This window comes from Marmota marmota, unplaced genomic scaffold, assembly GCF_001458135.2.
Source record: "Marmota marmota marmota unplaced genomic scaffold, marMar, whole genome shotgun sequence".
In the NCBI taxonomy this organism is placed as follows: Eukaryota; Metazoa; Chordata; class Mammalia; order Rodentia; family Sciuridae; genus Marmota; species Marmota marmota.
In genome coordinates this window covers 641,066-664,097 of record NW_025999992.1, presented here as the reverse complement: position 1 = coordinate 664,097, position 23,032 = coordinate 641,066, and the positions used below count along the sequence as shown (strand labels likewise).

Below are 23,032 nucleotides of genomic sequence, written 5' to 3'. Positions count from 1 at the left end.
AAAAAAAAAAAAAAAAAAAAAAAAAAAAGAAAAAGAAAAAGAAATATTTACTATTTGGTTGTATCAATGAATTGCTGTTCAATTTTGGGAAAATTATAAAATTTATGCATAGTTCTTTTCCTGGAAATATATTTTATTCATTTTTTACTATTAAAGTAATAGAAATATGTTTTGCAATACATGTTTATTTTTTGTAATTACATAGTCAGGAATGAGAATAAGGATTTTTTGTTCATCACAGGAACATTGCTGGCTTTTGTTCCTGTGGCGAGCAAATGCATCCCCATAACCTCTAGAATTAAAAGTCAAATACAAACGAAGCATGTTTGATATCTCTCATTAATAGAACATTATTTAGTGACACAACTCTATAGAGAAAAGTCAGGTTATTCAACTAAAAAAATAACTTAAATTTAGGGCTGCAATGTAGAAACCTGTGGAATGAAATTCTGTCTGAAAAAGATATTTTTGGTTAGCATTTACAGGTGGGCATTTTAAAAATGCAGGCTCTGAGTAGCTCCGGTAGAAATCTAGAAATATGCTTTGGAGAATTTTTTTTTTTAAGTTACAGATGGACACAATATCTTTATTTTATTTTTATGTGATAGTGAGGATCGAACCCAGTGCCTTACACGTGCTAGGCAAGGGCTCTACCACTGAGTTAAAACCCCAGCCCTCAGAGAATTTAGGAATAAGAAAATCTGTAATTCTGTTTCATTCTACATGAGTAGTATTAGCATTTCAGCATATTTGTTTACCTTTCTCCTTGACATATATTTTCTTAAAAATATTTTAGTTGTATATGGATATAACACCTTTATTTTATTTATTTATTTTTTAAAATATTTATTTTTTAGTTGTAGTTGGGCACAATATATTTTATTAATTTATTTTTATGTGGTGCTGAGGATCGAACCCAGGTCCTCACATGTGCTAGATGAGCGCTCTACCACTAAGCCACAACCCCAGCCCAATATTTATTTGGTTTTATGTGGTACTGAGGATCCAACCCAGTGCCTCACATGTGCTAGGCCAGAACTCTACCTCTGAGCCTACAACCCCAGCCCCTGACATATTTTTAATAGTTGTGATGTTTTATATGAAGTTTTCTTACTTTTATTTATTTATTTATTTATTTATTTTGGTACTGAGAATTAAACCCAGGGTTGCTTTACCACTGAGGTATGTCCCCAGCTCTTTTTATTTTTTATTTTGAGACAGGGTCTTGCTAAATAGCTGGGGTCTTGCTAAATTTCTGAGGCTGGCCTTGAACTTGAGATCCTTCTGCTTCAGCCTTTGAGTCACTGAGATTATAGGTGTGAGCTATCGTACCTGGCTTAGTTTTATTTCTTGATTTTTTTTTTAAATTTATTTTTCAATTAAAGCACCTTTAGCTGGAGATGGTGGAATATCTCTGTAATCTCAGCTGCTTGGGAAGCCAAGCAGTAGGACTGCAAGTTTGAGGCCAGCCTGGGCAACATAGCAAGACCCTATCTCAAAAATTAAAAAAGGGCTGGAGGTTTAGCTCAGTGGTAGAGGACTTGCCTAGCATGCTTGAGGTCCCAAGTGCAATCTCCAGTACTGTAGAAAAAAAATAATAATAAAAATGAAAACACCTTTGGGGCTGGGGATGTGGCTCAAGCGGTAGCACGCTTGCCTGGCATGCGTGCGGCCCCGGGTTCGATCCTCAGCACCACATACAAACAAAGATGTTGTGTCCGCCGAAAACTAAAAAAAAAAAAAAAAAAATGAAAACACCTTTACTCAAGAGTTTTTCATAACTTAAAGGGTCATCAGTTTTAAATGTACAGTTCAGTGAGATTTAGTAAATTTAAATGAATGTGCAGCCATCATCACAGTCCAGCTTTAGGATACTTCATTAGCTTAGAAATTTCCCTTTGCCCATTTACAATTAGTCCCTAGTCCCATTTCAGACTCCCAGCAACTGCTGATCTACAGTTTCATCTTTCCTAGAAATTTCATGTACATGGAATCTTTAAATATTTAGTTCTTGGTGGGTAACTGCTTTCCCTTAGCATGTTGAGGTTCATCTGCATTATGTAGTGTCAGTAATTTGTTCCTTTTAAAGCTAAATAGTCGATGGTGTAAATATGCTACATTTTGTTTATCTAATGATCAGCTGATGAACATTTGAATTGTTTTTAGTTTTTGTCTGTCATGAATAATTTATATTATTCAACACAACACATAACAAAACACCTAAAGTAATAATAAGAGAAAAATTGCATGACTGGTGTGACTATTGTATACAGCCAGAGGAATGAGAAGTTATGCTGCATTTGTGTACAATGTGTCAAAATGCATTCTCCTGTCAGGTATAACTAGTTAGAACAAAAAAGAGAGAAAAGTAACTGGCTCTTTACTTGTTGGTTGGTCCATTGTTTTGGGGCCTGTGGTGAGGCAGTAGATCATGGCACGGAAATGTATTGGAGCACAGCCATGTGGCCAGGGAGCAAATTGAGAGAGAAGGGGTTGTCCTCCAGGGCACACCTTCAGTGACAGAAGGGCCATACACCAGGCCTCACCTCTTAAAGTTCCACTGCTTCCTAGTAGCACCTCTGAGGGAACAGGCTTCCAGCACATGGGCTTTTGGGGATGTTTGAGATCTAGACTACCATAGTGTTGTTAAGAACGTGCCATGCAGGACTTTGTTTGGACATATGTTTTCATTTCTCCTGAGTAGATGTTTAGGGTTTATTTCTCTTGAGCAGATGCTAGGCTGTATATGTTTAACTTTATTAGCTGCCAAATCTTCCAAAGTGACTGTGTCATTTTATATTCCCACAAATGATATATGAAGGTTATAGTTTCTACGTTTTTTCCTACAGTTGATATTATTGTTGTTGTTGTTGTTATTATTATTACTTGTTTTGGGGGGGAATGGGGTCTCATTGAATTGCCTTAGCCTGGCCTCAAATTGTCAGTCCTTCTGCCTCAGCCTCCCAGTATCTGGGATTACAGGCAGGTACTGCACTACCCATCTTCTCTTTTATTATTAGCTTTTTTAGTGGGCATGAAGTGCTGTCTCATTGGAGACACACACATACACACACACACACACACACTTTAATGTGGTTCTGGGGATTGAACCCAAGGGCTTGAGCATGCTAGGCCAGTGCTCTACCACCAAGGTACATCCTCAGACCTTTTCCTATTTTATTTTGAGACAGGGTCTTACTAAGTTGTCCAGACTGATCTTGAATTTGTCATTCTCCTGCCTTACCTCCTGAGTCTCTGGGATTTTAGTCTAACAATATATTTTAAAAATACTTCCCTATGTTTTTAAAGGCTGTATAAATAATAAATATTACCTGTTTTGCTTAACTGATGAATTTTTTTTACTGTGAATATTTTTGTACACACTTTATTCTTTAGTTAGATGTGTTTATTAGGAACCTAACATTTAATAAAATCCTCTGTGTTAGTGCATTTTTTCCAAAATAACTCTGAATGAGAATTGAAGGTGAAGCATAAAGGACTAGAGCAAGCTGGATGAGAAGGGTGCAGAGTGTACCATTGCTGTTACCATGTAGCTGTTCTTCTGCTACTGTCTGTAGAAAGTGCATGAGTAGACCCAGCCTACCTGACATCCTTGCTTGGCTGCGAGTGCCCTGTAAACTGTCTGTTATCTCCTTTCTGGATGGTGTGGCTGACTGGTAACTGTATTGTCTTAAGAGGCTGATGTTGTGTGTTGTTTTTTCGGGAAAAGATCAAACCTCACAGTTTGAAGTATCAGTTTGAACCATTGTAGGTTGATGAACATCTGTATTTTCTCAGGGTCCAAGGATTTCAATTTCTCATATTTAACCAGATATCAGTTAGAATCATTTAAACATTTTGTTGTTACAGTCTTTATATACTGTTAGTCTTTTGAATCAAGTTTATTATCATTGCTAATATTATTATTGTACTGGGGATTGAACCTGGCTTTTCTAAGTCACATCCGAGGTCCTTTCTTTCGAACATGCTAGACAAGCACTTTACCACTAAGCTACACAGCCAGCCTCAAATAATTCTTTTTAAACCAGAATAGTGGTTTTCTTTATTGTTATAATCTGTATGCCATAATATTTACCCATTTAAAAAGTATACAATTCAGGGAGGCTGAGGGTATAGCTTAGTGGCAGAGCACTTGGCTAGCATGAAATAGGCTTTGGGTTCTATCCTCATTACCACAAAGAAGAAGGAAAAAAACCTTTAACAAGTGTAAATTTAGAGATAGTCAGAATTCTGCACCTATCACCACTTGATAATTCCAGTCCATCTTCATCATCTCAAGAAACCCTGTGTAGTAGCCACTTCCTATTCTGCCCTTTCCCAGCCCTTGATAACTGCTGATCTACTTTCTGTTTCTATGGATTGTGTAGCAGATAATTTTGGTTAATCCCATTTTATTTATTAGGCTGATGTGTCCTGTAGAAAGAATTGGTAAGTAAAAAATTGTGGACTGGTGGAATCTGTTTCTAAGCTTCATAAAGCCAACCTCTGAAGCAAGACTGCTGCTATGGACACAGGAAACAGTGAACTTTATCCAGTTGGGTTTGTTTTTATTAGTAAAATATTAGGAAAACAACTTTAGGGGCCACTGTTCCAAGTAGAGAATATCTTCTAAAGGTTAAAAAATTCTAGAACTTAACTTTTTATTAAAATATTAAATAGACTAGCTTTTTCCTCTTACTAAAGTAAAAATATCTATTGTTTTCTCAAGTAAAGCCTTGTCAAACTTTGTATGAAATATGAATTAACTATGTTTTTTTTTTTTTTTAAATACCCCAGACCCATAGTGGATCGGTGTGGCGTGTGACGTGGGCCCATCCTGAATTTGGACAGGTTTTGGCTTCCTGTTCTTTTGACCGAACAGCTGCTGTATGGGAAGAAATAGTAGGAGAATCCAATGACAAACTGCGAGGACAGAGTCATTGGGTAAGACTCCTGGTAGTGTTCCTGGGTTGGGGACATACGAGACCACCTTTTAAGAATATCTCGGGTACTTGATAAAACCCGACCCCTTCCTCTATATTTACCAGTTCCACTGTCTTTTCTTCTGTGTTTTTCTCCTACTTGTTTATTTAATTTTGTCTTAGGCCTGAAATGATACTTAGGAGCACTTCTGGCATTAATTATAATTATGATGATGAAGCCAGAGTACTTGATTAATGTTTTGATTTTGCACTTCATATGGTAATTAGTATGTAACTTTTCCCACACTCTAAAATCTTTGAAAATTTGTTTTTTCTATTTTGTGGTTACGTGTGTGTGTGTGTGTGTGTGTTGTTGTGTGTTTGATGCTGGGGATTGAATCTAGGTCCTTACTTGTGATAAGCGTGTGCTTTACCACTAAGCCACACCCCTAGGTCCTCTCTCTCTTGTGGTTGCTTTCGCTCTACAAAATATACTCTCTTTTATGTGCATCAATTAAATTCTAACTCTGCCTTGATTGGACAATTGATTTTGGACAAGAACATAATCTGTGGGCTACTTAATAAGTTCCTCAGTCTGTTAGAAAGTTGAACAACAACAACAACAACAAAATAGAAAATAAGTGTTGGAGCCGTCTTAGAGAATATGAAGTGGTATCTCATTATGTTTTTTTTTTTCATTTTCCTAATGATTAATGATGTTGATAATCTTTTCATGTACTTGTTGGCTAATTGTATATCTTACAGAGGGAAATATTTGTCAAATCTTTTGCCCATTTTTTAATTGAATAATGCGTTTTGTTGTTACTGAGTTGTAGTTCTTTATATATTTTAGGTATTAATCCCTTATCAGATATATGATATGTAAATATTTTTCTTCATTTGTGGGTTGCTTTTTCACTCTCTTTTTTTTTTTTTTTAAACCAGGGATTAAGATCAGGGGCCTCAACCATTGAGCCACATCCCCAGCCCTATTTTGTATTTTATTAGAGACAGGGTCTCACCGAGTTGCTTAGCATGTTGTTGTTGCTGAGGCTGGCTTTGAACTCACAATCCTCCTGTCTAAGCCTCTGGAGCTGCTGGGATTCCAGGCATGTACCACTGCGCCCGGCTAGCTTTTTCACTCTTGATCAATATTCTTTGATGCACAAAATTTTAAAATTTTGTTGAAATCGAATTTATTTTTCTTCTGTTTCCTGTGCTTTTTTGTTAGATGCAAGAAATCATTGTCATGAAGACTTTCCCCAATAATTTGTTCTAACGGTTTTATAGTTCTAGAACTATATTTAGGTCTTTGATCCATTTTGTGTTAATTATTTTTGAGGCAGGGCTTTACTATTGCTGAGGCTGTTCTCTAATTTTTGTGCTCAAGCAATCTACTGCCTTAGCCTCCTGTGTAGTTGGAACTATACATGTACACCACCACACTCAGCTGAGTTAATTTTTGAATATGGTATAAGATAGGGTCCACATTCATTCTTTTGGATGCGAATATTCAGTTTGCCCAACACCATTTTTTGAACAGACTGGCCTTTCTTCTTTTTACATTGTCTTGGCAGACTTCTTGTAAAATCAGTTGACCTTATAAGGACGATTTGTTTTGGAACTATATTTTGTTTTCTTGGTTTGTATGTCTCCTTATGCTCTTACCACTCTATATTAATTGCTGTCACTTTGTTGCTTGAACAGTATTCTTTTTACAACTGTTCCTATAGGGACAGGGGATGTTCTGATTGCTTTTGCACTAGGGCCTTCCTAAGGCAAATGACTGCCTACTGAGGAGGAGAGAAGGAATTTTAGGAGTTTTAGCATATGAAGGATTTTTCTTTTAATTTCAGAGTATTTATTTGTATTTAAAGTAACTATAATTAGTATACTTAGTTTTTTTCATTTGTCTCGATATGAATTATTTAGTAATATGTAGACAAGAATTTGCTAAGAGGTTATCTTTGATTTTTATGTGATACTGTTTTTTAGAAATTTTTAGTATTGGGAGTCTTTAAGAAGTATTTTGATAATCAGACAATAAACTGTTTTCTAAATTTTATTGATGGTTTTGGGCAAATATTGTGTAATCTAGGTTCCAGAAAATAGCTTTTAAAATGTGATGTTGAAATTCTGTAATTATCATGATGTCATCTTCATTTTCTTAGTTTTTTAAATACTTTCACTTAAAAGTAGATGAGGTTGGTCCAGTGAGGTTACCTGTCCTTTATGCTTGAGAGACTTTGTAACCTTCTATTTACTACAGTTTAAGGATCTTAATTCATTTAATTACTGTTTGCAGCATGCTTTGCATGACAAAGTGACCTATAGTAAATTCTAACAGTTTCTAGTTTTTGTGAACAATATGCTTAAGAGAGATTGCTTACATAATAAAGTTAGGCATTTTTTGTCTTTTTGTGGCACTGGGTCAGTTAACCCAGAGTGTGGTACGTGCTAAGGAAGTGCTCTGGTGTTGAATTACCTCCCTCTTTTAAGTTTTATTTAAAATTGATCTTGCTAAGTTGCTCGGGCTGCTCTTGCTCTGACTTGTGATCCTCCTGCTTCAGCTGAGATGACAGGCATACATTAGTGTCCTTGGCTAAAGTTAGGCTTTCTAAGGCAGACTTTCTTTTGCCTTAAAAGTAGTAATTAATTTGTTAGTGATTTTTGTGTGTTGTATTTTGCAAAGTGCTTTGTAGGAAATTGAGGCCCAGGTAGGTTTTACTAACTTATTCAAGTTTATATTGCTAGTAAATTGCAAAGGACTTTGTATGTGATTCTAAAGCCTTTGTTCTTTCCACTGTACCATGTTTTGTTTTTGTGTATAATTTAGGTTGATAATTACTGTTTTTCAGGTGAAGAGGACAACTCTAGTGGACAGCAGAACATCGGTTACTGATGTGAAGTTTGCTCCTAAACATATGGGTCTTATGTTAGCAACCTGTTCAGCAGATGGTATAGTAAGAATATACGAGGCACCAGACGTTATGAATCTCAGCCAGTGGTCGCTGCAGCATGAGATCTCATGTAAGCTAAGCTGTAGTTGTATTTCTTGGAACCCTTCAAGGTAAGCTTCTCCATCAAACCTCTGATAATATAATCCTAGTAAAACAGGATAGTAATTTTTTAAAAATATTTTTTAGTTGTAGATGGATACAATACCTTTTTACTTATTTATATTTCTTTATTTTTATGTGGTTCTGAGGAGTGAACCCAGCTCACATGTGCTAGGCACATGTTCTACCAGTGAGCCACAGCCTTACCCAGGCTAATAATTTTTAAGCTAATGATTTGATGGTTTATTTTTTTCAAAAATGCTTTTTTTAACTATGTGATCTTGAATTAAAATTTTCCCTTTTCTTCCCTGCCATGTCTTTCATCCCTGTGTTTTTACCCCACAGAGGATGCTAGCCATTGTAAATATTCTGAACTTTCTGGGCATTTTCTGAGTATATACAAATAAATATTTGGTGTATTGATAAACGCACAGATGTGCAGATGCATCCAGATGCACTGATGTAGTAGGCACACAACATGATAAGTACATCATGGGCATTTTCCCATCTACAAGTATATTAAGCTCTTTTATATCATTTCTTTTTAACTGCTATGTAGTGTGTAACCTTTTAAAAAATTGTAAGAATCACTTGGTAAAAAAATTTTTAAGTAATGTAGAGGAGTACAAAAGTTCCTTTGGCCTCTAAAAATAAATTGTTGAAGTTATGTTTTTAGACTTTAATCTTGGTGGTCATATTACATTATAAATGATTTACTTCTACCCAGTCTCCTGCTCTGTAGTCTTGCGACAGTATTCATGCTCACTTGTGAAAGATGAATGTAGCACCTTCATAAAACCTTCCACCTCCCATGATAAGACTAGTAAATATTAGATGTTTTATTTGTGGTAACGTTGGTAGTTGTTTTAGTTATGTTGGTAATTATTATCTGAAATTTGTATCTTTCCTTACTGATACATGAGTTTTTAGGTTATATATTGTTTTCACTTTTTAAAAATTTGTTCTTTTTTTTTTGGTACTAAGGATTGAACTCAGGGACACTCAACTATTGAGCCATATCCCCAGCCCTATTTTGTATTTTATTTAGAGACAGGGCCTCACTGAGTTGCTTAGTGCCTGGCCATTGCTGAGGCTGGCTTTGAGCTCCTGATCCTCCTGTCTCAGCTTAGCCTCCTGAGCCGTTGAGATTACAGGTGTGTGCTACCATGCCCGGATTATTTCTTTTTAGATATACATTATTGTTTTTCTTCTTAAAAAAGAAGTTAGTTTATTTTGCTTCTCCCTCACATTGATCCTTTATTTTCTAGTATTTATTATATTATTTATAACTGACAGGATTTATGATATTCTAACATATTATGTAAACATTTAATATATGTATGATTATTTTTTTCTTGGACTACTAGTTGATTCTAAAAATTAAATAGTAGCTAGATTTTCTTTGTTAGGTTATGTAAGTATTCATTGTAGATGCAAATGTAATATATTCAGTATAGATGCAGATGTAATAATCTGTTTCTTGAAAACTTTGTTGTTTATGCAAAATAATCTCATGTTAGGTTCTCAGGAATACTCTAATTTCCTACCATAACACTTTGTAGTATACTGTTATTTTTCTTACATTAGAAGACTTGATCTAATTACCTGAAGCTTTAGTAATGAAGAACTATGTTTTTTTTTTTTTCCCCTAATGACCACATTTTGCTTTTGGCTTGAAGAGGTTAACGATCACAATAGTGAGGTTAGAGGTTAAACAAGAGTATTACTGAGATATTGTTTAATTTGGTTGAGGGAGGCAAAAGAAATTGATACCTTACTGTAATTTGGTGTAAAAATGAAGAGTGTTTATAATTCACTTTAGTAGAGCCATTCTGATTACTCATCTTCTGCTTTTTTTAAAATGAAGTTGCCTACACACAAATTTTGAGGGGAGCCTGATATGGGAGCATGATTTCCAGGAGGTAGTCTTTCCTACTCTTCCTCCTTCTGCCTGAGTTTCTTCCTTTTGTACAAAGCATTTGGAACTTTGTGTCATCAGGTTCACCACAGTAGGTACCTCTTCATTGCATGTCTGCAGGAGGACAGACTGCTGAGCCATCTCAGGTATCTTTTTTAATCTGTTGAATGAAACTTTCTCTTTTGGGGAAAAAAGCTCATTTCTAAGCCATAGAAAATGTGTTTTTAGAAATAATTCAGTACAGCTTGACCCATCAGTCCCCTGTGTGACATCTTTAAACACACATATTGCAAGGTGTGGTTGTGAGGTGAGTGGCAGGGAGCTGGAAGTCAGTAGGGCCAGACTGAAGTGCAGATGCTCAGCTGGTCTTGAGTTTGTGATTCTTGAATCCACTGTCCTGATGATGATGTGAAGTGTTTTTACTCTTCATTTCAGCTCCCGTGCTCATTCCCCAATGATTGCTGTAGGCAGCGATGACAGTAGTCCAAATGCAATGGCCAAGGTTCAGATTTTTGAGTACAACGAAAACACCAGGTCAGTACTGCTTTGATGTTAATTACTGTTCAGAGTTGCCTTTAATATTTAAGAGTATGTTTCCTTTATTCATTAACTGAATTAGGCCAACTTCTGTCCAGGATTTGATGATCTGGGGTTCATGAGGGGAAGGTAATTGTTCTCTCAGTATTTAGCATCTTGCAGGGAAAACAAATAATACTGAGAAAGAGGGCGAATTTTATGACCTAAGAGAATTAGAGTTTGAGCAGTTTATACCTGGGGAGCCCTAATCCAGTTTGGGGGCCAGGAAGGGTCATTTGCAGGCTGAGTATAGTCTGTCAGACAAGAAGGGCAGAATCCCTCCATGTGGAGAAGAGTGCAGGTAGGAAGGCCCAGGAACAGGAGTGAGCCAACATATCACAAAAGGCACAAGGGAGAGGTGGTAAGGAGGAGGAGGCAGGACACAGGTCTGCAGGACCTGCTGTCTAGGTTTCCAGAATCTTGTGGTCATGTGAATGGGAGTATCACCATCGGAGTGTGGTGTACCTCTGCATAGGTGAGGGCAACATGAATGGATTCAGTAGTCCAGGGCGGGGATTTATAGCGGCTTTGTAGTACAGTAGTGGCCCTGGGACAGAAAGAAATGGCCTGTGTGAGAATAGTGGTATCAAGAGGATCAGGTGGCTGATTGAATGTAGGCAGGGAGAAGGGGAAAGGATCAGGATACTTTAATGTACATTATGAAATTTGAATACTATTGAGTAGTGTTGGCATCTTTTCTATTAGCACTGTTTTGCAAATGAAGAAACAGAGACCAGCAGTGTAAAACAACCAGTTTATAGGGAGTCAGATCAGAAACAAGGTCTTTTTTTGTTCATTACTTTGTTCATTCCCACTGAGACTCATTTGGTTTCTTTCTTTCTTTCTTTTTTTTTTTTAATTAACATTTATTTTTTTAGGTGTAGACAGAACACAATGTCTTTATTTTTATATGGTGCTGAGGATCAAACCTGGGTCCTGCCCGTACTAGGCAAGTGTTCTACCGCTGAGCCACAATCTCAGCCCTCATTTGGTTTCTTTAGATAGGAAAAATATTAGATAACCATTAATGAAGTATAGCTTATTTCAGGTCCATTAAACAACAGAATCATCAAAAGTCAGATTTTTGCAAGAACATTTTACAAGTACCAGGGACTGTACTAAGCCAAAGAAAATACAGTACAGTCCTGTATGTGTGGCGCTCAGAGCCTTTAGCATACAGATGAACATAGTGTAGTGCTGAAGATGTTGTGATGTTTGAAGCATGTGCCAGGGAGAGCAGAAAAGAAGGTCTTGTGAGCCTGAGAGAGGTAAAGTGGGAGGAATTGATGTTGAAGCCTCAGTTTTGAAAGATGGAAGGTGATCTGCAGACAGAGAAGGAAGTAGGAGCAAAGATCAGGAGCATGGCACAACACAGTGAGACATTATACTGTGAGTTCAGGGTGAAGAGGCATGGCAGCAGGCCAGGGCAAGCTTGGCCTCTTTCCTTTCAGTGTTCTGAAGGGTCCTGAAGAGTCACATGTATTTACCTTTTAGGAAGATGATCTTGGGAGCTATTTAGAAGAGAGACCAGGATCCAGGGAAATTGAGGAATTAATGAAATAGCTCCATTGTGTTAAAGCATGAGAGTGTGTACTAAGGCAGTGGTGGAGAGGAGGGCCTAAGGAGACCCATCCAAGATGTGTAGTGACACTACTGAGTCCCTTTGAGCTCCAATGAGTTCTTCTGATGTGGCTGATAGTAGTGCCACCTGCTGAGATGGGCCTATGGGATGCGACATGAGGGGAGAGGCCATTCACTTCGGAAGTACTTAGTTTGAGGTGTCTTTGGGACATCCAGGTGGGAACATCTAAAGAACAAATGGGCATGAAAGCTAAGATAGTTACCTGTTGCTACACAGCAATTTCACAATCTTAGTAGGGTTTATGAGCTCATGGTTGCTTTGGCCCAGTTCAGGGAGGCTACACTTGGGAGCTCACTTGCTGTTGACAGTGTCCCTGTTTCTCCCTCATGGACCATTTCTGGGGTGGCTCACAGCATGGCAGATGCTTCTTCAAGGCGGCAAGGGGAGTCCTCTCACAAGACGGGCACTGTTAGCTTGTGTATGTGATCACACAAGTGTAATCCTGTTAATTTCCACATTCCTTCCCTTGGTTAAACACAAGTCATGGGCAGGTTTTGCCTGCACTTGTCGGGAGGAGGCTCCAAAAGCCAGACCACCTGAAAGTGGGGTCCTGGGCTCTTTAGAATCTGCCACAATGCTGGTGTCACTCCTACCTTAGGACTTCTTACTAAAGGTCACAGTATAGCCATGATTGAACAGGCTGGGATTTGGACATGGGCACTCTGACTTAATGTGTGTGCTCTTTAGTGCTATCCTTCCCTCTTATCTGGTCTTTGGCAGAAGGGACTGGATTGGAGGTGAGATGCACATGTGTGTGTGTGTGTAAATTTGAATATGAAAACATGTATACACACATATGTTCATTCACATATATGTATATATGGGAATTGATTGGTATATGGGTAGTGAAGCTATGAGCATAGAAACTTTGCTGTCCAGGTAGGTCATCTGTGGATATTGTTAAAATACATGTTCTTGATTGCTTGGGCTTGTGGTGGTGCTGAGTATACATCTCTCAGAAGCTTCCAGGCAGCTGCGGACCACACAGTAGAGGCAAGCATGTGGTGGAGACTGCTTAGGTGATTGTGTCTATAAAAAGAGGAGCTCAAAGAGAGGAACTATAGAGGTTTTTTAACTTGGTAGGTATTCTGAAAGGTGTCAGGGTGAGAAGGTTTAAGAATAGAAGGCAGGGAAGCACCGCTGTTTTGGAGGGTATGTAGAAAACTGACCTGCCAGCTCCTCACTGTTGTCCTTTATCTGTAGATAAATAGATTTGTAAGAGTGAACTAGACTTGGGCAGTTTCCTTTAGTCACCTTGTGAAAAACTTCAATTTCCATTGCTCCCAGCTTTATTATTATTATTTTTTAATGTACACTCACGCATGTAGCTAATTCCTGGCCTGTTTCTTAAAAACTATATCAATGGTTCCTAAATCAAGACTTAATTTTAGTTAAATTTTTATTAAACTGTTTGAAGTTAAATTATCAAAGGAGTAAACCTGGGAGGTTACATTGGTTTCCTGGGGTTGCCATAACAAATTACCCCAAACTGAGTAACTTAGCCCAGCAGAATTGTTTGCTTATGGTTTTGGAGGCCAGACATCTGAAATCAAGCCATTGACAGGGCTGTACGTTGCCTGAAATCCGTTCTCCTTGGCATTTCTTGCGGCTCCAGGAGTTCTTGGCTTGTGGTGGTGTAACTCCAGTTTCTGCCTCTGTTCACTAGAGCCTTCTTTGCATCTCTGTTTCTCCTTTTGTCTTAGGAAAGGACAGTGAACACTGGATTCAGGGTCCACCTTAAATTCAGGATGAACTCATCCTGAGATCTTTAATTACACAGACCCTTTTTCTGAATAAGGCCAGTTCACAGGTTTGGGGGGTTAGGATTTGGTCCCTTTTTGGGGACTACTATTCAGCCCACTGCAGAGGTGAACATGCCTTGATTATGAGCAGAATGAAAAAAATTGAGGTACTTTGATGTGGAGTTTTGCAAATTTTATTTTCAGAAATTTTAATGTAAATTGTTTTTTTCATTAGGAAATACGCAAAAGCCGAAACTCTCATGACAGTCACTGATCCTGTACATGATATTGCGTTTGCTCCAAACTTGGGAAGATCTTTTCATATTCTAGCAATAGCAACCAAAGATGTCAGAATTTTTACATTAAAGCCTGTGAGGTGAGTTTTAGAAACAATTATGCATTTGAAAATACTCTTGCCCCCTAATTGTCTTTGGAAGAGAGAATTGTGGTAACTATGATCTGAAGATTAGTTCTTTAATGAACATTGTATATGTAACTATGTCACCTTTTGGGATGGGGAATTGAGTAAAGAGAGGAGACTTACATTCTCTTAACTGTTTTATTTAGGCTAATACTAACAATGAATTGGTACTCTAAATATAATTGGTACCCTACAAAATGTTCCAAAGATGAGAAGTGGCCATCTACTTAGGAAAAACTAAATTAGCATTGAGATTGAGACATTTTGCAAATAATCTCGCTAGTTTTAATTTTGAAATGTGAGTTTTAGTTCTTTTTCTTTTCATTCTTCCCTTCTTGCTTTTCTTCCTTTTTCAGCTAATTATTATCAAGCATTTGATTCCTCAGCCTTATTTGGGGTAATAATATCCTTATTTATCTCTGAGTATCATTTATGGGCTGGGATCACTCTGGGTCCTGTGGGGGAATCAAATGAAAATGGCACTAGCAGCCTGGTGCAGTGAGTGTGGTGTAATTCCAGAAATTGGGAGACTGAGGCAAGATGAGTGAGTCCCTTTCTCAAAACAGGAAATAACAAAGGCTTTGGGCTGTGGCTCAGTAATAAAGTGTCATGGATTCAATCCAAGTACCAAAAAAAAGATGGCCACACTTGACCAGCTCAAGGGCTTGGGGTGGGAGAGTATAAAGATAGGCAAATTACTATAAAATTATGTGGTAAATAAAGTACATGAGATCATTTGTCTTTCTTATTTAGGACAGTACAAATAATTTATCATTAAATTTAAAAACTTCCTTCAGAATTCCTCAGAAAAATTTTTTTCCCCTAATTAACAGGAAAGAACTTACTTCCTCTGGTGGACCAACAAAATTTGAAATCCACATAGTGGCTCAGTTTGATAATCATAATTCTCAGGTCTGGCGAGTAAGTTGGAATATAACTGGAACAGTGCTGGCCTCTTCAGGAGATGATGGCTGTGTAAGACTGTGGAAAGGTAGGAAAAGTTCCATGGAGGGGTAATTATTGCTTTATATTTTGCTTTTAGAATTTTCATTGAGGAATGTAAATTCTGAAATATTTTGAAAAGAATTACCTTTTATAGCAACTTTAAAATCAGTATCTTATTACTTAGTTCACAGTACTTAATGACTGACGGAATTGTTTCTTTATATAACATGGCAACTTTTAAAAATAATTGTAACAGTATGTAGTATCATCAATAAACAGATACCATTTACTACATACATAACTTGTGTGGCTCTTCTACAAACTTGGGATAGGACTGAAATCATCTCTTACTATATAATTTTATTAGACAACCAGTCCTTAAATCTAGTGTCCTCTCCACTTCCTTTCTTGGGACTCTGATTCTTTTTTTTTTAGTTGTCAGTGGACTTTTATTTATTTATATGTAGTGCTGAGAATCCAACCCAGTGCCTAACACTCATGCTAGGCAAGCACTCTACCACTGAGCTACAACCCCAGTCCTGGTACTCTGATTCTTAGTTTCTTACTTGTAGCATTCTGAGAGGGAGCTAGGTCTGGGTGGTTGACAAGACTTGTCTCTGTAGCTTGGTTCTGCACTTTTCCACGATTGTTTATCCAGCAGGTGGAAAGTCTGTGGTTTGTACACCACGATGGTGGGCAGCATGCTGTACTTGGCATAACCATATTGTGTCACTTACACTGAGTGGCCATTGTTTCCTGAAGTGCAGTCTGGCTAAACCTTGGGCCTCCCGTGGCAGAAATAGCCCAGATTTTCCTTTCCTCAGTGTCATTTGATTTTAAAAGAACTGTGCTGTCATTTTTCCTCTGGGCCTTAGTCAGGACTCTGCAGCCTCACTTGAATTTTCTGGGCTTTTTGACTGTAGGGCCATGTTGGATAAGCCAGTCGAACCTACAGTCAAAGGTTTTGCTGCTCACGTCCATCTGTGAAGATGGCAGGTCCCCACATAACCAAGAAGATATCTTCATTACCTTATGCAGATTCGTTATAGCAGAGATGGAGATTTTATTGTGATATTAACTTCATAACATGATAATGTGGTAAAAAAACAAAACAAAATAGAAAATGGGCTGGGGTGTAACTCGGTGGTAGAGCACTTGCTTGGCATGCTTGAGGCCCTGGGTTCCATTCCCAGAACCTAAAACAAAAGGTCTTTAATACTTACCTGGAAAGAAATGTAGCCCACGGTTTCTGTCTCATTTCTTTAATTACCGTTTGAGGACATGAATCTGGATTTATGCTACTGTGCACAGGTATCACTCATGTTGATGTCTTTGACCGTTTTTCTTTTAGCTAATTATATGGACAACTGGAAGTGCACTGGCATCTTGAAAGGTAATGGGAGCCCAGTCAATGGGAGTTCTCAGCAAGGAAACTCAAACCCTTCCCTAGGTTCAAATATTCCAAGTCTTCAAAACTCATTAAATGGATCTTCTGCTAGCAGGTAGGCTGTTCTGTGGGAAAAATCAGAAGTTGTCTTCTTTTTAAAATCATTTTGGTCATCACACTAAAGGCATGCTGTTTTATGAATTTTAGGATGAATGAGAAAATGTACAAATTATTAGTGTTAGAATTTAAAAATTGACGTTGTTAGCTCTGAATTTGGCTTACTTGGTCATAATTTTTATAGGTAGTTTGGGAGGCCATTAAACTAAACTATATTCTGAATTGAATGGTCTGTCAGGAGAAATGTTTGTAGCTTTCATATTCTACCTTGCCTCTGCAGCAGTGAGAGGAAGAATAAATAGTTTAATAGTGAGGGTTTTAGTTCTGGATAAGCACTGTTTTTTTAGTGCTTAGAGCATATAGTTTCTGCTTTTGCATTAGGTCAAACAAATTTTGAATAAAATGCATTAAGGCTTTGTAAAAGAGAGTGAGTTAAATGATTTGGCGTTTGTGTTTAAAACTTTAAAGTAGATTATAAAAGGAAATGACAACACCCCAGGTCTTGAGTTTTTAGAATATTTAGCATATTATTAGATTCTTGCTTCTCGTAATAAAGAACCTTTAGAACAAAAGAAAACTTGATGTAACCCTAAGAATCATTTTGTTTTCATATTCAAATTTCAAATATGTGACTTTATAAGAAAGTTATTGTAAATATACCCTTTTGGATAATTTGAAATGGAGTTTAGGAAACGTCAAAACTAAGTCTTCACAAACTGATTTGTGCTGTCATTGTGCCATAGCTTGGTTCTGCACATTATCCTTATTGTCATCCTAGATCCTAAATAAAAGAAGAAAATTGTATTTAAAGTTTCTTCAAGTATTATTATGTTGTTATATTTTTATAAAGAAGTCATGAGTATGAGGCCCTGGTTTGATCCCCAGCACTGCAGAAGAAAAAGGAAACAAAGCAAAACAACAACAAAACAAACAAACAAACAAAAAACAGGAAAAAGAAAGTCTTGCTACTTGATTCTGAGATTTTTAGTTTTACATCTATTAAAACAATTTAAGGTTACCACATAAGATGGCAGATTATAAAGATGAGTTCATGAAGCAAAGAATACTAGAGTGTGTATTTTAAATCTGGCTTTAGGAGGCTGCCTGTACTGCCCGTTTTCTTTCGTACATAGCTTTGACGTGTTTGATCTGTGTTCTTATTGTGCCAATACCCATCTGTGTTAGATCTGTGATGCATTTTCCCTTCTCCATTTGCATTATGTCCTTTAACAGAAAGCACAGCTGAGTACAAGCTAACTGGAGTAACTCTGCTGTTTTGCTGCTTGTTGCATGCACACAGGAATGGGACGCCAGCTCCTTTCCCCCTTCCCCAGCGCCGTTTGACCTCTCCCAGGACACACCAGCAGCCTGCTTACTACTAAACGCAGCCCCAAAGGCCTTTAGAAATGCAGTTGATATCATTTTTTTTGTGTAGTCAGTTTATTGACACTATTTGAAACTCTTGAGATTTAAATGGAGAGGCTTTTTGTTGAGACATTGACACCAAAACAATTTTTTGAAATGTTGCTGAAACTCAGTTGGATTTGAAAATTAAAAGGATTGTTAAATCCTTATAACTGGTTGGGAGGAGGGAAGATACCATTTTATTCCATTTGGAGAATATAGATATATTTCTTTTGTTTTCTAAATAAGCTAAACATGATGAATTTTTATAATTTTAATTCGAAGATTGAATAAATATTTTTCATAAAGATTGTTTTGAGTGCTAATTTGTTTACCTTTTGTAGAATTGCTTTATAAATGATATTATTTCATACAACTGTCATTCCTTTGTAATATTTAAAAAGTAGTAGTAAATGAGGAAATTAGCAAAGTAGTATATTAGTAAGATGAAAGTAATTTGACTGTACAGTTTGTAGCCAAGTGGAGTGTTTGGTATTGTTTCATTCATAATTTGGTGGGAAATGGAAACAGCTTTATATGTTTCCAATTCATATTCACTAAAGACTTAAATGTTTCTGATATGTGCATGTATATTTTTGTGATGTGATTTCATGGCTTAAAGTTTCCTTCAAGATACAATTTGGAAATATAATCAGTTACAGTTTTGCTAAAAGTGTGCATGCAAATTAACTTACAAATCCCATGTCTCAGGACTTCCTTTAGTTTGCTGTTTCAGTTTGTTCATATCCTCTAAGGCTCTGATCTTGATGACATAGCTATAAATCTTTACATTTGCTAAAATGCATAAGTATTACGGGTAAGTTATACAATGGCGCAATAATGATAATAGGGCATAATAATTCTTTGAGTCCTTTTACATATCAAAATTCTGTAGCTATTTTAAGGTTTTTGCAGAAAAATAAGTATATTTAATGATTGTATTTCTTCAAAAGTATGTTGCAATAGCCAGAAATACAATGTGAAAGTGTATTCAAATTGGTTTTCAGTATCATGTATGCACTAAAAAAACGTGTGCCTGCTGCTGCTACAGATGGAGCACTGCTCTCAGCGAGAAAGCACATTAGATTGCCAATTTACAGAATGGCATCAGACATATTTCTGAGAGGTTAGACAACGTTTTAAATTTATAAAATTAATGTCTTTGTAACATTCATACTGATAATTTCTTTGATATTTTAACAGATTGTATTTCTTCCCTTCAAGTTTCTATACTTGCTTAAGCAGTCTTGATTTGAGTAAGGGTCTTGGTTTGTGCTATTATGTTCTGTTAGTTTGGCATGAATATACTAAAGCTTTTTTTTCCAGCATGTGTTTTCTCCTCTTTGGTTCTCTTTGTATTTACTACTTTTCTCTTTTTCTTCTGTTTTGTTTTTTTCTTTTCTTTTTTTTTTTTTCCTGTTTTGTTTTGTTTTGTTTTGTTTTGGTGTTTTGTTCCTGTCTCCGTTGTTTCAGGTATTTCTTTCCCCCTCTGGATTCCCCACGGGCTGGATCGAGATGGTCCAGTTATGCCCAGCTCCTTCCTCCTCCTCCTCCTCCTCCTCCTCTGCTAGAGCCCTCTTGCGATGCTGACACTGCCAACCTCCAGTATCCTCACCCTCGCAGACGATCTCTCTCTCGGCCTCTTAATCCCTTACCTGAGAATGAAGGGGTTTAAAACACTGACTTAATATTTAAAGGCCTTATTCAAATGCTTGTAAATGCTTTCATTCCTGGCTGCTTTTTGTTTTTCTTCTTTTTCTTTCAGAAGACTTTTCTTATTTAGGGTCTGTCTTGCATGTATCACAACCAGAACACAGTGTTTGGAACCTAAACCTGTTTGTGAGTCTGCATCAAAGGAACATTGGCTTCACTGGTTGATAACCTTTGATGAAATGTGTACAAATAACATCAACTGTGAAAATTACACAGTAGCTGACTTCCAAGTGCCTGTTTTGTAAATTTTATTTTGAATTGTTATCATAGTCTTAAATTCTGCTTTGTCATACTGGTTAATGTGAAAACATCATTATGGAATTCATTCTGCCTTTGAGACATATTAAGAAATGTTTTTAATTTTTACAGGCTAAATGTTGTGACTAATGTGTAAAATAAATCATTCCTGTGTATAAAGCAGCAAAACAATATGGATATTTTGTCTTTTTTTTTTTTAAGGAAATTGTCTTTCACTACTTGGAATTTCTATTTAAAGCCTCTGTAATTATTATCCAAGTAGTTATTTAATAAAATCTATTTTAAAAGACATGAATCTGTTGCCTTATAAAAATAGAAAGTAATTTACTTAAGATTGTTCATACGACTTACTGTCCTTCTACCACGTCACAGAAACCAAAAAATCCAAACAAAAGGAAAATAAAGGGATTAGGATGCCAACATGAAAATTAAATCTAGAACTGAGAGATGTTGATTATCACTAACTTGGTTATTCAACATTGGAATAGATTATTTTCTAAAATATTTTTAAGGTAGAGATTAGAATATATACTTGATAATATGGTGAAGTGATTAAAACTATGAGGCTAGTAATATTCTTATAGGTTCACATTTCTTAGGATCTGGCAAGAATTTAACCTTCAGGGCTAAAAGGAGATGTATTTTGAATAGTATTTCAAATATGGCTAAGTTGCTGACCCTGGCCTTTAACTTGCAGTCCTCTTGCCTCAACTCTCTAAGTTACTGAGATTACAGGCATGTGCCACTGCATCCAGCCTCATAGTTTTTTTTTAATATTTTTATTTTTTAGTTGTAGTTGGACACAATACCTTTATTTTATTTATTTTTATGTGGTGCTGAGGATCGAACCCAGTGTCTCATATGTGCTAGGCGAGCGCTCTGCCGCTGAGCCCCAGCCTCATAGGTTTTTAACGTTCATAGGATAGAGAGCAGATAGAATATATACTACATTTAGTTTAAGGAATATATGAATTTTGTTTTTAATTAAGATGTTTTGTCTGTAAAGTTAGCATTCCAGTGTAAAAAGAAATCCTTTTCAAATAATTCTTGATGGTTTTCCTTTTGTTAAAGGACTTTTAAGATTATGTCGGATCAAAGCAAAGACTCCAATTTAAGGATGGATCTAGCTCAGAATTAATAATTCATGTCTTTGAGGTTTCCATCATTTTGGAGTTAACTGGGGTTGGAGTGACAAAGAGTTGAGACCATTCTCCAATTTAGTGAATACTGGGCACTTACTATGTGCAAAACACCATATAAGAAATAGAAAAGTAGTCGGCATACATTCTGGTGGGAGAAGGCATTTCCAGTTTACAAAAGGAAATGGGTTCTGCTTTGTAAGAAAGGTAGAAACTGTATAGTTGGCATAAAAACCATTTACTTAACTGAGCTGGCAAGATTTGGAAGGGATGTGGGATTTCAACAGGTGGAGTTGAGGTGGAGGAAGGTGAAACAGGGTAAAGTGCTTAGGAAATAGGTAAAAGTCTGATGGAAGACCAGAGAACATTTAGGGAGCCAATGGGAGATTAATCTGGAATCATTCTTTGTGGAAGGTTTTGAATATTTGTGGCTGAGGCGTAACATTTAGAGCACTTGGTAAAGAAGCTATGGGAGATGTTTGACTTTGAGGCATCCATGACTATGGGGCGGGCCTGTGTTGGCTCTACTAAATGTCTAAGGAGATTTGGAGTCAAGAGTTCTATTCCTCCTTTTCAGTGGGCAAGAAGGTTAGATATTGAGGTGTAAGATGATGGCTAATGTTTGTTGAGTACGGTTGTGTACCAATTCTTTTCTAGATGCTTTACATGAGTTAACTGCTTTATATCCTCACAGCAAGCCTCTGGGGCCAGTCATCTAAATATGCTTTTACAGATGAGAAAACTGGGCTTATTGCTACTCATCCAAGGTACAAAGCTAGGATGAAACAAGGGAGAGCCAGCACTCAGATGTAGGTAGCTTGGCTTTACTGCCTGCAGATCTCTTTGTCACTAGAAAATCATGAATATAGCAAAGTGACCAAGAAGTGGTAAACAAATGACCAAGTCTGGAAAACACTGTCATAAAATTCATACCATCAATAGAGAACCTACAAGTTTACGTTGGCCCTTGGTTCAACTTGACCCTGATCACAGTACTCAGGAGATCCTACTGGGTCTGGAGGGTTTTAAGAGGAGAGATCAAGAGAGGTGCAAAGAGGCCATAAAGCAGAATAATGGAAGGTGTGTGTATGTATAGAGAGGAGCAGCATTTTTCATAGAGAAGGGAACCAGTAGAAAGGGTAAACAGGATTAATAACTGGGCAGTTTTTTTTTTTTTTTTGAGGAAACAAATTAATCAAATGAATGGATCAAGTTTAAACCAAGTTTAAATTCAACTCGGTGTTTTCCCCTCTTCATTCCTCCCAAGTGCATCTTTAAAAAATATCCAGTAACTGCTGAATGAAGTTAAGGAATTAGCTTTGGGAAAGAGGGACCTCTTTCACCTGACACTATATGGAAGAAATTTTGAGGTAAAGCACTGTATGAAAACTTTGTGCGATAAATTTTGAATGAAAGGTACGCAAGACCTTTTTGGTCTGAATGACTGAAAGCAGACTGCCACATTTCAGCGCCTGCCAAGAGGTGGTAGGAAAGGTCCGCGGCTGCTAAGGACGGGAGGATATCATTCGCGGGGGCGAAAGCCAGTGTCCTGGGGTCCCAAAGTGAACGCGGTGAGTTCCGCTTCCAAGCAGGCCAGGGCGTCAGGGGCGGCACCCCAACTCCGCTACCCGGCGGCCGTGGCCGAGCAGCTTCAAACCCAGGGCGCGCGGGCCCCTCCAATCAGCGGCTCCAGCCGCTCTGTCACCCCGCACCACCCAATCCACGGCCGGCTCTGCGCCCCCGCCCTTCGCCTTCTGACGCGAACTGACGTAAACCCGAGGGCCCTCGG

The 23,032-nt window shown here is 37.4% G+C and overlaps 1 protein-coding gene across 1 annotated transcript in view; it reads left to right on the top strand.

Moving 5' to 3' along the window:
* Nucleotides 1-16,731, top strand: part of Seh1l (SEH1 like nucleoporin) — a 23,938-nt gene extending 7,207 nt beyond the window's left edge. Inside the window, exons 4-9 of the mRNA XM_015506014.1 lie at nt 4,798-4,944; nt 7,781-7,992; nt 10,335-10,433; nt 14,095-14,235; nt 15,114-15,271; nt 16,577-16,731. Of these exons, the coding sequence (XP_015361500.1) occupies nt 4,798-4,944; nt 7,781-7,992; nt 10,335-10,433; nt 14,095-14,235; nt 15,114-15,271; nt 16,577-16,731 (912 nt within the window). The remainder of the gene's footprint in view (nt 1-4,797; nt 4,945-7,780; nt 7,993-10,334; nt 10,434-14,094; nt 14,236-15,113; nt 15,272-16,576) is intronic.
* Nucleotides 16,732-23,032: the final 6,301 nt, after the last annotated feature.